The 17,526-nt window shown below is 31.5% G+C and overlaps 1 protein-coding gene and 1 long non-coding RNA gene across 2 annotated transcripts; both read right to left on the bottom strand.

Annotated features, from left to right (window-relative positions):
• Window positions 1-5,450: 5,450 nt before the first annotated feature.
• On the bottom strand, window positions 5,451-7,582 carry LOC110815271 (uncharacterized). Its single transcript, XM_022042971.2, has 2 exons — window positions 6,883-7,582; window positions 5,451-6,433 (listed from the first exon to the last, which is right to left on the bottom strand). The coding sequence occupies exons 1-2, from the start codon at window positions 7,436-7,438 to the stop codon at window positions 5,646-5,648; spliced, it is 1,344 nt and encodes a 447-aa protein (XP_021898663.1). The 5' UTR covers window positions 7,439-7,582; the 3' UTR covers window positions 5,451-5,645.
• A 6,058-nt stretch (window positions 7,583-13,640) lies between these two features.
• LOC148270481 (uncharacterized) lies at window positions 13,641-14,702 on the bottom strand. The gene is made up of 3 exons (XR_015821796.1): window positions 14,316-14,702; window positions 14,111-14,181; window positions 13,641-13,869 (listed from the first exon to the last, which is right to left on the bottom strand). It is a non-coding gene; the product is annotated as an uncharacterized LOC148270481 (long non-coding RNA).
• Window positions 14,703-17,526: the final 2,824 nt, after the last annotated feature.

The following is a 17,526-nucleotide window of genomic DNA, read 5'->3' as shown; positions in this document are numbered from 1 at the left end:
CTTTCAGCTCTCACAATCACAGTCATCTCCTTCATCTCCATCGTCTTCCCTTCTCCATTACATGCCGCTCCAAAGAATTTAGCTTTGTTCCATAAAGCATGCAGTTTCCACGGGGATTCTAAGCCTTGCATCGACTTCCTATGCTCGAACAAGAATGCTCTAAAGGCGAAAAAATTGGTGGTGCTCACGAAAATTGTTATGGACTTGGGAGAAGCCATTGCGCTAAAAGCTTCGAACGACCTCAGTGTTATAAAAAAAAGTACAGGGATAAGTAATAGTTTACTAAGCTCGGCTCTTGAGAGGTGTGAACGTTCGTATGCAGCGTTGGTTCAGGGACTTGAGGCGTCGAGATTAGAGGAGCATTGGAATGAAGATTTGATTACTTTGAATTACGATATTAGGGTTTTGACTGATCACACTAATTCCTGCCAAGATGCATTGCTAAAGCTCCCTCTTACCATTGCTAAGCAGTTTCCTAAGTTGGGATCCGTTTTGGCTGCAAATAAGTCTTTGAACTTTTATATTCTAATGGCTGCTGGAGCCACAAATTAATATTTGCATCAACATTATTTATATAAAAGAAAAAATATATTTAATATATATAAGTTTGTCTTATCTTTTACTTCTTTTTTATTTTATTTTTTTAATTTGGCTTCTTTTTATTATTATTATTTATTTATTTTTATCATGCACAATTCTCATGCATACGTTAAACGGCACTTCATTGCCCCGTTTCATTTGATCAATCTATCAGACTGCTTTGGGCCGAGCCCATCAATTTCTTATTTTGACTCAGGCCAGACCGAGCAAGAAAATGGGATAACAATCCAAAATTTCTACTCTTTGTTTTTTGTTTTTTCTTGTCTCTTCTTTTATTATGTTTCTTTTTAAAAAAAATATATATTTTATATGTGATATTGCATTTAAAATTTGTTGAATTGTATTATGTAAATATTAAGAGTACACCGTAATTATAAAAACTAGAGATTACCCCACTAATATATTCAATTAATTAAGCCTAAATTCCTAATTCATTAGGACCAAGATGAGGAAAGCTAGTTTTGGGACCATTAGATTGATTTTGAAGAAGTAGGGCAGGCAAGCAGTGAGCCATATTTGGACACGTCATTTTCCTATGTATCTACGAAATAAAACAAAGTTTGGTTTGGGTCATTTCCATTTCTGTATCATATACCATTACCTGATTTATGTTTCGTTTTGCTGGAAACGTAGCGAACATTTTACTCTCTTTTGCCAAACTCCTTTTGTCTTTCTTCTTCCTAATTTAAGTTGTTTCATGTCTCTTATTAATATATATTATAATGAGTTTAATTTAATAACAGCATCTCCTTTCTCTTTACCCAAAATGGTAGGTAACCAAACCCATAACCTCCACACACACAAAAAGAAAGAAAGAAAACCCATCACTTCCATTTCAATGACATTTATGAAAATATTAATTTAGATTAAATATATTTAAAATAATTTAATAAATTATTCATAAATTTATATATAGTTTCAATAGTGCGAGTGATAATTAATTATGATAGTCTGCCACGAAAAATAATATTTTTAAAAAGAAAAATTACATTTATGGAAATTCTTTAATCTTTGTTTTTCTTTTAATTTGTGTGTAGTGTAAAACAGAACAAAGATAAAAGCAAAACAAGGTGGGAACTAAAATAATTGGATCACGTGCCCAAAATGATGGGTCACCGAACTTGGGGTCACCGGTATGTACACGTATCAGTTCTCCCCCAAAGTCTGCACGAACATCGATGTGGACACGGTTCTCCATTATCCATGAAATTACGTCATTACCCACGTTTGAATTTGGCCACATGTCCCCGACCCTTGGTTTTTCATCTTTATCCGTTGCCAGTTTTATCTCCTCTCACGTGCGCACCACCTTCCTCTTTTTAATTAATCGGATTAATTTCAGTTAATTTAAAAAAAATAGTTAAGAGAACTAATCTATTATTAATTAACCCAAAATTCAACTCTTACTTAATTAACAATTATCACAGTCTAAGAAATATTTACTTTAAAGAAAATTAATAGAGAATTATTACTTAATCTTGTTTGAGACGTAATCTTTAATTACAAGCAATTCCACAAACTTACAAAAGAAAAAGTTAAAAGGATATATAATTAAATTGATATTATTCACCCAAAGAAAAAGTATACATGTTGTTTTTTGACCATTAATCAATTTCCGTACTTGCCCACTTGTTTCCCAACAATGATTAAAAAAATAAATTATTCATTTAATTATTATTATTTTTTAAAAAAATATTATATTAAATTTTTAACTCTTTATAATTAATCTAATTAAAAAAATTTAAATATAATATAATATTTAATCACTTGTCAAGATTTTAATGAATTAATTATTAAATTTATTAAATTAAACATTATGAATTGATCATTACCAATTTATATTATAAGTGTAAAATGATAAACTCTAAATTGTTTAAATTTTAAGCATAATACAAGAAATTTAATTAATAAATTAACATGTTGTTGGTTCTCTATGATTATAGCTAACATTTAATTACAATATAGGTATGATTAATTATATTATTGAAACTTGGTCCTACCATGCACGTATCTTGACTACATGTATACGTATGTAGTTATTATATATATGTACTTCGTGGGTTAATATTCTTGATATATTCCTCGTTTTCGTTCGTATAAAAATATAAAAAAGAATACCAAAAAAGTATGGAGCATCAAGAGATTCCTAAGTGTGAGAATGTATTTAAAAACAAATAAGAAAAACATATGATACCAAAACAAAAATGTTTTACACGCTTCTAGATTTCTAAAACCCCCTTAAAAATATGAAATTCAAAGAATAAATTATATTGGCAAACCAGAAAATTGTGGTACATTTTCTAATTTATGCCAAAAATAAATTGTATTGACAAACCAAATGTATTACTACTAAGAGTAACAAATATTTTATAGATAATGCATTGTTATTTTGTAAATTTATAAAAACATCTATTGAGTTTTAAAAATACATGTTTGAAATGGATATCATATTAAAATATGTAATGAGAAAAATATTTTATACTTTTACATTATAAATAATATGATTAGTAGAAAGCAATTTCTTCAGGTTTGTTTGCTATAAATATTTATGCAATTGAAATAAATGTCGTATAATAGAAGTTCGACTAATTCAAATTTTTTTAGAATTTTACTTTGACTGGGTAGGACATCTTGGTTCAATAATGATGCATAGAATAATTAAAAATTTATTCTTAAATTAAGTGAATTCTTTTGTACTACTTATTTTTGAGGCAAATTAATTATGAAGCTATCACTAACGAAAATTAAGACATAATTCTCGACATTTTTGAAAATAATACAATGAGATATATATGTGCCCATAAATATGTCATGTGGATCATTTAGAGATTTTATGGTTTTAATAGATGAATATACAAGATGGTCACATGTGTGTTTATTATTAAATTGCAATCTAATGTTTGCGAAGTTACTTACTCTGATAATTCGATTATGAGCACAATTTTCATAGTATACAGTAAACAAAATTTATCTTGATAATGCATGTGAATTTATATTTGAAGTTTTTAATAATTATTGTATGATTGTTAATATAATTATTAAATATTTTATTATTCATGATCATACATAACATAATTTGATTGAATCATTAATTAAACGCCTCCAATTAATAGCTAGATTTTTACTTATGAGAACAAAACTCCCTACTTCTATTTGATGACATGCTATTTTATATGCATAATACTTGTATGCATAAGGGTAACTAGTCTAGGGTTAGGAGCCAAATATTGCCCATATTAGAATTTTTGGGTGCTCAATATCGCGTCTTGATCATCGAAGAAATCAATGTGAACAAAAAATTCAAATAATAACTTATTTACAAAATGTACAAATTAGTTATCAGATACATTCACTAATCTTAAAAGAATAACAAATCATATATAACAGTTGTAATTATACCACCTACTGTTTATGTCTCTATAAGATAATATGTTAAAATTACAAATGAGTCTAAGACGTGCATAAGATATGATAAACCAATTAGTTTCAAAAAATAAAAAGTATTGATAAAAAAAATTAACAATCAAGAATTCAAACTAAGGAGGTAGATGCTTTCAAAGAATTCAGTAATATAATTGATTATAAAATTTTAGAAAAAGTTTCAAGTACCTAAAAATGATAATAATAAGATCTCAATAAATTATATTACTATAAAAATACTCTATAAATGTAAAAATATTGTTTACTTTCTCATACGCTTTTTTTATTTTATTTTTTTATTATATCATTGACACATTCTTTTTTTATGTGATTGAATTTTTTTTGGCCGAATAGTCATAATTTATTATTTTCTTAAAGAGTGGGAGTTTATGATTTTGTGCACCTTGTATGTGTTACCACACGGCAACTTGCTTTTAATTTTGTTCGGAGGCGAAACATTGCATGTCAATGGTATTAATTATACTATATATTTTAATTTGTCCAATTCAAAATTTCATGTATGGATAAGTTTTGACTACTACCATAAATAAATTTATTGCTTAGAAAATGTCAAACAATGACTTCCATCATCACCCACATCACCTAACTCCTACCTTTGACTCATAAACCCGCTAAAATTTATTTTTCATCTAACGAAAATCCACTCATCCATATATATATATATATATATATATACATATATGTGCACATTTGTCTGTTTATGCATATACATACATATATATATATATATTATAGAGAGAGAGAAGACAATTTTCATGGACAAACCCCTCTTTAATTTTAGTGGGTTTATCTACTCTTAAAGCCCATAGATAATTAGGTGTTTAGTACATTTGTTTTTATATCCCAATTCAAGGAAGAGAGGATGGGATACGCACTATAAATGAATTTAATTCTTACGGGATTATGAAGATAATCATCACCATAGAGTAAGATTAGAAAAATATATAAACAAATAAAAGAAATAAGTAATTGAATAATTATTTGATTTCTAATTACTTTTTGTGTGGTGTGTGTGTCTATATACACATATATATATATGTATATGTATATGTATGTCTTCATGATTGACAAGACGTGTACATTAAAATTAAGAACCTTAATGACAACGAACCATGCCTAAAATAAATTATTATGTACTCTATTTGGATAACGATTGTAGTTTACAAGAATCAAATGTTAAAAACAAAACAAAAAATTTGTACATAAATTCTCTTAAAATTATATTATATAGTTTATACTTTCTTGTTTAATTATAAAAAAATTAACACTTCTAATTAGGCAAATAAAATTAAAATTCTTGCATAAAATCCATGACGTAAAGTTAAAAAGGAGCACAAAGAAGGACATCCACGTCAAACTAAGCCCCTGAACATTGTTAAAATCCTCTTTGTTTTTCCACTCTAAATAAATTATATATAAATAAAATTATTGTTCCTATATATATATATATATATGTTTTTTTTCTATTTTTTACAACGTCGATAATTAGAACCAAACCTAACTTCATATTCAGAATACAAACGAAATCACTATTGGAAATATTCAAAAAAATATAAATAAAAACACCATACTCAAAAATTCAGAAATTTCTGCAATGAATATTATCAACCGGAGGAGGAAGGGTAGTGACTGGAACCTGACCATGGCGGCATTGGGAAGTCTGACCCACTGGCCTGAGTTTGATTCCCCGGTGGCCGGAAAGTCCCCATTTGCCGCTGCTGGGAAAAAAGCAGAGGATACGAAGCAGAGGATGGCGACGGTGAAGAACCGCCAATTGAAGACGACAAAGAAGACGACAACAATGAGGGTTGCACAGAAGACATCTGCGGACGCTGCAGATTCTGCTCCAATAAACTCGTAGCTTCATGCGGTGGTTGTTGTGTTGGCTGCAAATGGAAGTCGCCGGAGCTCTGTAGAAACTGAGTGTACTGCCAGTAGTCACCCAAGATATTAGCAGCAGAGCCTTGAAAACCTTGCGATTGGAAGATTGACGGCATTGGTGTAGACGGAGAAGCTTGTGGCGCAAAATGGGTAGTGAGGGAACCAGAGATTGGCGTTCGGCTAGCAGGAAAATTCTGGATCTGAGTTGGCACCAGACTGACATTTTCCGGGAAATTTAACTTGGCCCTGTTTCCCCTGAATCTCAATGCGGCTTCATCGTACGCTCTGGCGGCAGCCTCTGCTGTATCGAACGTGCCAAGCCAGACCCTGGCAGCCTTATGCGGATCACGAATCTCCGCCGCCCATTTTCCCCATGGTCTCTGCCTCACCCCTCTGTATCTTCTCCTCCTCTCGCCAGTTTCTTCATATGACAAAGCCGCCTCTGTGCTTGATGGCGTTAATGGCGGTGCTGTTGTGCCCATCGCCTGTGTTACAGTGTTCGCAGATTCTTCTGCAAATGTTAATGGAAAAGAAAGGAAGATTTAACTATGGACCAAGAAAAATTATCCGAATTTTTATGGACAAATCTTTCCCTTATTGAAGATAATTGAGTTCGATGTGAGTTGGTGATTTCCTGTTCTATTGCTTTTTCTATCTGTTTTATTTTTTTTTTAAAAAAAGCTTGAGTAATTGAGGTTTGTAATTTTAAGTTCATGTAAAAATAACCAAGGGGAAAATAAACAGTGTTATTATGTAAATTATTTTTACAAACTTAAGACTATTATTAGATAAAAATTCTACCCAGAATATAAAGGGTTTTATTTTCAGTGATTAGAAAATATCAATTGCTGAATCATGGGTATGAAAGAAAATTATATTATTGAGTAATAATAGTAAAATCAGAGAAGATTTTTATGGTCTAACATATTGAATATGTAGATAAAAGGCATATACACTAACCAGTTGCACCAGAGGAAGAAGAGTCGGCATGTGAAACTGTAAAATCATGATGAACAAAGGGACCGCCTCTATAAACCCTTGGCGCCGAAGATTCCAACTGAGGAGGTGGTGGTGCTGCCTCTTCCTCTCTGCCTCTCTTCTGCCCAATCCAGAGACCAGAACCAGACGGAGAAGGAGACCCAGAAGATGAATACCCAGAAGGAGAATAAACAACAGAAGGTGAAGAAGAAGATATTGAAGAAACCGAACAGCCGCCGCCGCCGCCATAGCCCACAAAGCTCTGTTGACCAGACACCACGTGCGTCAGTGCTGACACCATTTCAGACATCTCCGTGCTGCTGTACGCCATGAACATAGGCGCAGAGGTAATTGCCTCTTCCGCTTCATGAATCCGAAAAGGAAAATGAGTCGGCGCAACCACGTGCGACGACTCTAATCCCTGCGTGTAAGTAGTAGCTCCCTGCTCTTCACTTTCCCCGGCGCCGCCATCTGTAGGAGCAGGGAAGCTGACGTACTCGTTGGACCTTCTCTGGTTCGCCACCTTCAGTAAGCACATAGAGAAACCGAAAATAAAGACGACACCAGAAAGAAAAAAATAATAAACAGAAAAAAAAAAAGAAGAAAAAAGCAATGTCTGGTTTTCTAGGCTTTTCCGAGATGCGGTGCGTTTTCGTAAATACAAAACCAGACTCTTCCAATCTTAAGCCCAACACACACCGTCTTTTATATATAACGGCCGTTACAGGCCGTCATTCTAATAGTTCTCATTACTTTGAAATAATCTCCATATTTTTTTGGGGGTTTCAAAAGTTTTTATTATTAAAAAAAAAAAAAAAGTATGTCCAAAAAAATATAAAATAAAAATATATTACACATGTCAACTATGTCTACTGGATACGTTTTGTGTTCACACTTGATATATTATTTATATTTGACTGATAATAACAGCTTTTTAAAGCAATTTTGAATAATATTTGGGTTTTGTTTTGTCTTTTTTTTTTTAAAAAAAATATAGAGTTTTTGTTCGAATTGATTTCTCTCTCTCTCTCTCTCTCTATATATATATATATATTATTAATTTATAATTTACGTTATTTTTGTTAATACCGACATATAATGAAAATAAGGGGGAATTAACCTTGTTGATTTAGGTAAACTTTAAAAAAAAAAAAAAAAGTCCTAATGATTTGGCCATCATTAAAAGATAAATGCAACTCCTAAAGTTGATATGTGTGTAGATGTTTACGTAATTCTAATTTTTGTATATATTAAAATTTAGTACACTAAAATTAATTTGTTATATAACTTTAAATTATATGAAGCTGTTTAATTGTTATATTGGATGTTCAAAGTTGAGGTGCTAACTTGTTTGCATTTATCACTACAATTGTCTAAAATCCTAAATCAGGAAATTTCTTGCTTGCACGGTTGCTTTTCTCTTCCATTCTATATTGGTCGTAAATAATAATTATCACTTAATTATGCTAAAATCTTAATAAAATATGAACGAAATATATAAAATAATTTAATTTTATATAATCGAAACTTTCTTTCTTTTTTTTTTTCTAGACAAATCGATTGCAGATTGAATTAATTTTTTTATTTCACAATTTTTTTTAATAAAATTTCATTGCAAAATTTACATTGATTCTATATGTTTAATAAGACAAAACCCTAAATCGGTAGCTTGCGAAATTTTTAGAAATTTCTCTTTCTTTCCCACCCTTAACTACCTACTCTTCGTCTCGGTATTAATTTCTGAGAACTGTCAAACATAGCCTTAGATAATTCTAGCACCATGCAATAAGGCAAGTAACCTAGTTGTGTTGAGAAAATTATAAATCTTCTTCAAGACATTTTCTTCCATGGATTTATTAATTTATCATTTATGGGTTTATCAACTTTATTCCCTCAGAAAACTTTATTCCACCCACCAGGCGGCAACAAATCTACTTTTCTATATTAATTTGTTTGTGAGATTTTTATAAGTAATCTTTGAACATTTGTATTTATATGTATTTTTAAGACACTGCAACTCGAATTTTCTGTTGGGGAAGAAGATGGCAAAACTATATAAATACATTAGTTTTATTAAAGAGAGATTGATGATATTTTATTTAATTATGAAATAAATATTATTTTATTTTATTTTATTTACAAGAAAAAGAAAAAAAAAAAAACATGGGTGTGCATGCATGTATAAAATATTTGAGCTGTGAATGTAAGCGCTAAATTTTATATGTTGATTTAATTTTTACAACTAATACAAACCTAACTATTTCTCCAATATAAACGTTATTTAATTTGTTTTTTTTTTAAAAAAAAATTCTTAAACGTGTATGTATAGTATGTACATACACATATAAATAATAGCATATAATACATATAAAGAATATACAGCATATATGATAGATTTTAGAAAATATAAATTTTGAGTTTTGTAAATATGACATTTTAAATTTTTTATATAAGATCATCAAAGGTTCGTATGTAAATATTATTATATCCAGGCTGAAAAACATTGAGTTCATTTTAATAAAATATTATAAATAAATTTCATAAAAATTCTGAATATGTTTTAAATAAATTATAAAATTATCAAGTCAAGTGTATAAAAATTAACCTAACTAATGTCAAAATACATGTCCAAACAATCCGAAAGGAAGCCAAGTTAGGAGGTTTCAAAATCTCATTTGAAACCTGAGTTATGTATGTATATATATGTGTGTGTATGTACATGCATATTTTATGGTAGAAGAAACATTAAAGTGCATTAGAGGAGTTATGTGCCTTTTTTTTTAACATATATAAACTTCACTTTGTCTTTCGAAAAGAGAAAGATTTAAAACAAAAAATAAGACTTTATTAGGGTTTTTCTCTCCACTCTCTCTCTATCTTCCTTCTTTTCTTTCTTATTGTTGCTTCTTTTATTTGTTTGTGTCTGAATTTTATCTTGTAGGTCACCATTTAGCTTGATCCATAATGTTAATGAAAATTTTTTTTGTGGTATCAAAAGCTATTCGTGGAAAACGAAAATTTAAATTAAACAATAAACTCAACATCTCATCAAAATACTATTTCTTCGAGTGAAAATCTTTTCAATCATTCTCATCCAAACAATTTATATTAGACTGGAGCTAATAAGAACTCAAACGTGTTGCTGGTAACACAATTGCTAACTATGAGTAACTATGATACTTAGACGAGATCTATAAAGCATGTACTGAGAATAAAAAATAAGTTAGAGTTTATTGATGAAAGCCTCAAAAAACCAATAAATTCAAGTAGTCCACTCATAAAATATTGTCTATGTTACGATAATATTGTCATTACGTAGATACAAAATATTTTGTCAGTTGACATCGAGTATAATACATTCTACATATATACGACTCTCAAGCTGTAGGTTAAGCTAGAGCAAAAACATGTGCCACAAAATGCTTCTATAATTTATAAGGTAAAATATAGTATAGCTAAACTCATGCATAATCAATGATTTGTAAGTGTTTACTTTTTAAAACTTAAAATCCTATTTGATGAACTATTAAGTTATGAATCAATCTCAAATTGCACATGCAGAGGGTTGAAAGTTGTAGTCAAATATCAATTAAAAAATTGAGTGGTAAAATTTTTCATATGGTTAAATAAGTCGTACGAGACAATAAAATCACATATATTATTAATCAAGTATTTTTTTGACCTAAACAAAAATGTATTCAATTGTCCGATAAAAATTAAAAAATGTATGTTCAATTTAAATTTTAAGATATATTTGAAATAAGTTTAAATATAATATGTGTTTATATAAATTTAAAATACATTGTTTAAATTATATATTTTTTAACTATAGTTTATAAATATTTTAACTTAAAAAGTACATACATTTATAGATAAAACTTATGGAATTGTATTAATTATATTTTATATTGTTTAAGACAAGAATTATGTTAAAAAATATAGGACTAATAATCCTAAAATTTTAATAAAATGTCTTAAATTAACCTCGTAATTATTGAATTATTGAATTCAAATCGATCATCAAATTCCCAATCATCCAAAAATTTTAATAATATATCTTAATTTAACCTCATAATTATTGAATTTAAATTGAGTTATTGGATATCGAGTTCCAAAACTGACGGTTGTGCAGCGGTATTCTACCGAATCGTCTGCCACTAATTTGAATATATATATATATATAAACACAGACACACACAGAAACACATGCACATATATAAATTTTTATCATCTGAAGTTGCAGTCTTTTAAGCATATGTAGAAGTCGTCCACCTTGTATTATTAGTTGAATTGATATTTTTGTTTCTGGAAAAGAACCAACATGTATAATTGTAAGGGAATAATGCTACGTTATTATCATTGTTAATTGACTTTGTATATTTCTTTGAAATAGTGTAATATTATATAATTATATATGTATATATATACACACACACACACACTTGTGCAAGAAATTTCAGTTTAACATGCTAGAACTCTGAAATTTATGAGAAATGTATGCGGTCAATACACGTTTCCACTCTGACATGCCATCAACACCAACAATCCCAATTGAGATTGTGAATTTTTTTTTATAAAAATAAAAATGTCATATATATATATATATATTTATTTATTTAAAAGTAAAAATAAAATTCTAAATTAGTGGAAAAGGCGAAAACCAGAATCGACGGTGCGTCGTGACACGTCGGTGGAGGTTGTCCGTATCCGTGATTTGAGGGGAAGAGGGGGAGGGGTTAGTGACGTGGGCGTTTTCGTTTCGAATAAAATAATGTCAACGTGGTCTCCGGTCAACTCTTTTGACCGCACGTGGAATTAAACATAGCTTCTAGCTTACTACACCTTATAAGATTATATCTTCTTTTTCTTATTATTTTTTTTTAAAAAATTACTAGATAATTATAAGTGAAAATATTTTTGTTTAAAATATAAAATTCATTAATGTATAGAGCACCTAAGGAAATGACGAGGAGGACGATAACAGTCACTTTTTGAAAGGTGTTTTTCAGATGATATTTCCACGTGTCCCTGACTATAATAATGCTGAAAGGACTAGAAAATCGTAGTTTATTGCAAATTCTTTAGTATTATTCAATTTTAGTGACCCCTCAAAAAAAAACTATTACTTAAAATTACTAACCCGGTTTGAGCACCGGAAAGTTCTTAGTTTGTTGGCTATTAAATTAATTAATTAATTAATTAATTATGATTATGAGTTTAATTAATTAAACTCCCCGTTCAAATCTTGTAACCCAAGACCTGCGTTATCTTTATTGTAAAAATATTCCATACGGCGTCGTTAATTAATTTTCCAGATACACCACCTGCGCTATTCACATTATATATATATATATATACATGAAATTAAATCACATGTTCTTTTTTTTTTTTTTTTTTAAAAAAAGAAGTATGAATCTTGATGTATCGCTCCCACATTTCAATATTATAAATGATCTATAGTTTTCACGTGCAAATCAAGCCAATTATTTATAAGTAGGTAAAATCATGACAAATGAGAGAGAAATATATTATATATAATGTAAGAATGATTTAATCATTTAAATAATAATAATAGCAATAATAACAAATTATTATTATTATTATTTTTAAAAAATGTGAAGGTAAAAACAAAAAGTTTAAGAAGGCAGGTGAGAAAAGTAAGATATGTCAACTGTAGCAGTCCCGAAAATTTAAATGAAATATATGTATTAAAAATGTCAAATGCGGAAGCGTAATAAAAATTTTGATTAACATCTCTTACACAATAACCAAAACGTACTCAAAACATGAAGGAACAAACTAATTAAGAAAGATACTCGAAATAAAAACTATAAATATAACTATAAAGTCTTTAGGCGTCCCCTTCGCCGTCTTCCTGCGGAACGGGGTCGAGAACAACGTCTTCCTGATATGAAATGTTTAAATAAGGGATGAACTACACCAGCCGAGTAAAGACATCATACTATCTCACCGCCACGGAAGTAAAGGTGGGTAGAAAATAAAAATGACCAATGGAGCATAATTTATGACGAATTCATTTATCAATAATAAAATCCTTTACTGTCCACTTACCTCGGCGAGATTCATTAAAACAACAAATGAAAACAATAATCTTATAATATCATGAAATCATACACACTTTATAACATAACATATATCACACATTTACATTTCAATCATCAGAAAATAGATTCCCTCTTTTACCAGCCTACTAATATCCCTGGGGATCCATAGGGGGTCCCCTCTACACGTGAACCATTAACATTTACAACATGATTCCATGGCCGTCCTCATACCCCATCCGGTATGGGCGCCAAAACCATGAACCTCAATACCCCGTCCGGTATGAGGGTGAAACGGGCCGTCCCCATACCCCGTCCGGTATGGGCACCAAAACACATAAGGTCTCTATACCCTGTTCGGTATGAGAAACCACGTTCCCAGTAGGGTTCCCTACGGACCTGGTCCGTCCACCGTCTCTCAGGATATCTAATCAGACTATCCACATTTTTTACTTATCAATTCATATAACTTTTTTGCCATTTTTTTGGTCTCAATCATCCAATCATACACAAATATGTAAACCAGTCATCGACACCAAACAAGACAACACAGTATCGGGTTAAACATAATACCAACCATAATAAAAGAAACCATGATTCATGCACACGAGACCATAATATAATTACATCAAACATCATGCTGCATTTAATACTGAAAATTAAATCAAACAATAACAGACCAACACAATATCAGACTCGGGCTCCATTGGCAACCTTAATCGATTATACATCTATAAAGTCACATAGTACAGTTTAATTATTTATTTAGCTTTAATACCGTAATAGGAAATAGGGTGAGGGGTCCTTACCTATTTCGGGGTTTGAATTCGACTCTACAGTGCGCTTACAGGCTGTCCCTAATTTTTCTGAATTTTTTTTTCGGGAAACTGAAACGCACTACCGGTACCTGCACGTGCCCCAAAAATTCCAAATCAGACCTAGGGCCCCTTTCGGCCAATATCACAATTCCGGCACGGCGGCTCCGCCGTGCTCTGGTGACAGCACCGCCGCTTGCAGCGGAGATTTGCCTCGGGTTTGTCATTTTCGACCATTTTCGACCGAATTCGGCCACACTTGCATCGGTCCTTGCAATAAAACAACCATAGGGCCCTCGGTGGGCCAAAAAATCACGAAAAACTGAAACTTACCGGCGGCGGTGCTCTCGGGTGCGGCGGCTCCTCCGGCGTGAGTCGTGTTTTGATGTTTGGCTCCGATCAACCTGTAGAGAAAAGAACGGTGATCACAGTGGTATAAAATTTGCATCGAACGGAGGCCGTTTGGCCGGTAGTTTGGCTCTGGTTTGGCCATAGGCGGACTCAGCATCGAAAAACGAGTAAGGGGGAGAAAATTTACCTTGATCGGTGGTCGGAAACTTCCCCGGTGCGGCGGCGGGTGGCGGCGGCCGGCTCCTCCGGCGTCTGGTTCTTCTTCTCTGGCGAGGGTTTTTGTGGTCAGGTGTGGGTGGGGTTATTTATACCATTTGTTTTTTAATCTCAACCGTCCATCAATATTAAATCTGAACCGTTCGATCGCGATTTAATTGAGATTAAATCTGGCCGTCTATCGCGATGCAATCTGAGCCGTCCGTGCCTGATTGAATCTGGACCGTTTGTGCGCGTGAATCTGGGCCGTCCGATCGCGCGCACGCGGATTGCCCACGTGGCCCGTCCCCTGGTCAGCGTTTCCTTGCCACGCAGCGCGTCCTAGTTAGCCCGGGTTGCTGACCGGGCCGCTGACGTGGTGCTGACGTGGCACAACTTTTCTAAATTACGTTTTGATTTCCGGTTTCCGATTTTCTTTTAAAAAATACTCACAGAATCCAAATTTTCACCCATTTTTTTTAAAATCAATTTCAATTAAATCCAAATAATATTTTTACCAAATTTTATCATTATTATTATTTTTATTTTCATGAAATTAGATTAAATTAAATCAAATTAAATTAATTAAAAATAAAAAATTTAAATAATTACAAAATAAAATTAAAAAAAAAAAAATAATAATAATAATAACAACTTGGGGTGTTACAAAGGTAAAAACAAAAAGTTTAAGAAGGCAGGTGAGAAAAGTAAGATATGTCCACAGTCACACCCATTTCCTTTTTAATGGATTGAAATTGACTTCACATGCATAATTCATCATATATATATATATATATACATACACACACACATAAGTGTTTATACATGTATTCTATTTGTATAATTAAATAAAAAAATTATGTCAAAAAGAGTTCAAAGATGGAGGGCACCGATTCTCGAGAGTAAATGATCAAAGCCAACTTGTAACCTAACTCCTGTCTATTAGAATATTTTCTCTAATTCTAAAGCAAATGATTTACCTTAATGACGAAATTAATCTATGATTCGTAAATATTTTAACTGTTATAAGAACAAAAAAAAAAAAAAAATGAATAGAGTGAATTGTAGAATTAATTAGCTAATAAAAATTAATTAGTCAAATTAGAGATTATTAGTGAATCAATATTTCTTTAGATAGAATGTGAAATGTAAAAAGGAATTTTGCATGTGGGATATGGAAATTGAGGTCAGGTTCAAAGTCTTTAGTGGAATATTTATTTATTTAAATTAATAAATAAATAAATTCGACTGAAAAATGGTACAAAAATTAATTACTTTATGGATAGGACTAGACGTGGATATATGCATTCAATCGCGTCCAAAAGATGTATGGGATTGCTTTTTAGCATGTTGCGAACCCTAAATAAACCTTTTACACGTACTTATGTTCTCATTATAATCCTTACATAGGATTTATGATTTGACTACATTATACACACACACACACACATATATGTGGATATTAAATTAAAAAATTATTTGTTTATATATTTTTTTTTATATAAAATAACCTGGAGAGAATATGTTTAAATTAAGAGATGCAATTTTCAAAAAATTAAGCTCATATATTTAGTTATTTGGTGCTACCCGTAAGCATGAGGAAAATATTCTGTAACGACTCTAAAAATTTAAAAGAAAATGCATATAATAATTTGAATGTAGAAGTGAAATAAAAATTAAAGTTAACATTTATTATACGATAACTTAAAATTATTAAACAAACATCACGGAATAAATTCTATAAAAAGAAATACGAGAAATGGAAAAAATAAAGGAAACTATAAAGCATCTACCATCTACTCGCAGCATTCTTCCGGATCAGGCTCGAGAACCAGGTTCTCCTGATCTGAAATGGTTAAATAAGGAGTGAACTACAATAATCCAGTAAGAACATCACACTATGTCGCCGGCACAGAAATAAAGATTGTTAAAAAACTAAAAATAACCAATAGAGTACTAAATTTAAATAAATTCGTTTATCATAAATAAAATCATTTACAGTTCACTTACCAGTGTGGAGTTTATGAAAACAATCTATAAAGATAATAACATCATGCAGATCATAACTTCATGTATAATCAGTAATATAAAACATATCATAAATTTATATTCATTTACAATAACTAATCATCATCGTTCTTCGTTTCACCAGCCTACTAGTATCCATGGGGATCCATAGGAGTGTACCCATTACACGTGAACCATTTCCTATGACAAGCTTAATTTCAGGGCCGTCCCTATAGCCCGTCCGATATGAGCACCAAGGCATTAAACCTCAATACTCCGTCCGGTATGAGGGTGAAGTGGGTCCTCCCCATACTCCGTCCGGTATGAGCGTCAAATGATTAAGTCTTCATACCATATCCGGTATGAGACAACATTCACGGTAGGGTTCCCTATGAACCCAGTCCGTCCACCATATCTCAGGATATTGAGTGAGACTGTCACGTTATCTGTTTATTAGATCACATCCCTTTCCTGTTTATCCTTAATCTCCATTACTAAATTAAACACAACCACATAAACAATAAACATGCACCTGGTAATACAATCATATCTTAAATTCTAAAATTATACAGTGGTCAAGTAGTACATTAATACATGCATTTAAAACTTTAAAACCAGATATCATCATACCTTTAAACTGTAAAATAAATCAACAAGAATTAACAAAGAACAATGTCCGATTTCAGGCTCCATTACCAATCCGTAATTAATTATGCATATTTATCTAATTTATACAAAAGACCGTATTATTATTTATTCAAACTTTACATATATAATAGAAAATAGGTTGATGGGTCTTTATCTGATTTAACGTCGAAAACTAAATGGTTACTGCGCCTATGGGTGGTCCCTAGGTTCCCTGAATTTTTCTTCGAGAACTGGAACGGGCTTACAGTACCTACAAATGTCCTAAATAAACCTAAAATCAGTCCCAGGGCCTACTCGGCCAATTTCAGAAATCCGGAACAGCGGCTCTGCTGTGCTCTGGCGACCTGCCTCGGGTTGGCTGTTTTCGACCGAATTCAGTCAAACTTGCATCGGTTCTTGCGAGAAAATACACTTAGAGCCATCGGTGAGAAAAAATGTAGAAAACCGAAACTCACTAACGGTGGGGTTCTCCGATGCGGCGGCTCCTCTGGCTCACGCTGCGGTTGAGTGTTTTACTTCGATTAACTTGTAGAGAAGGAAACAGTGAT

This window comes from Carica papaya, chromosome 1 (assembly GCF_054855325.1).
Source record: "Carica papaya isolate Zhongbai chromosome 1, ASM5485532v1, whole genome shotgun sequence".
NCBI classification, from domain to species: Eukaryota; Viridiplantae; Streptophyta; class Magnoliopsida; order Brassicales; family Caricaceae; genus Carica; species Carica papaya.
This window is presented reverse-complemented; position numbering and strand designations above follow the sequence as displayed.

Bases quoted from the DNA above. Each gene is read 5' to 3' on its own strand.
- LOC110815271 (XM_022042971.2), bottom strand. From the start codon at position 7,438: ATGTGCTTACTGAAGGTGGCGAACCAGAGAAGGTCCAACGAGTACGTC. The intron at 6,434-6,882 runs GTTAGTGTATAT...TAACATTTGCAG, and splicing joins TTCTTCCTCTGGTGCAACTG to AAGAATCTGCGAACACTGTA.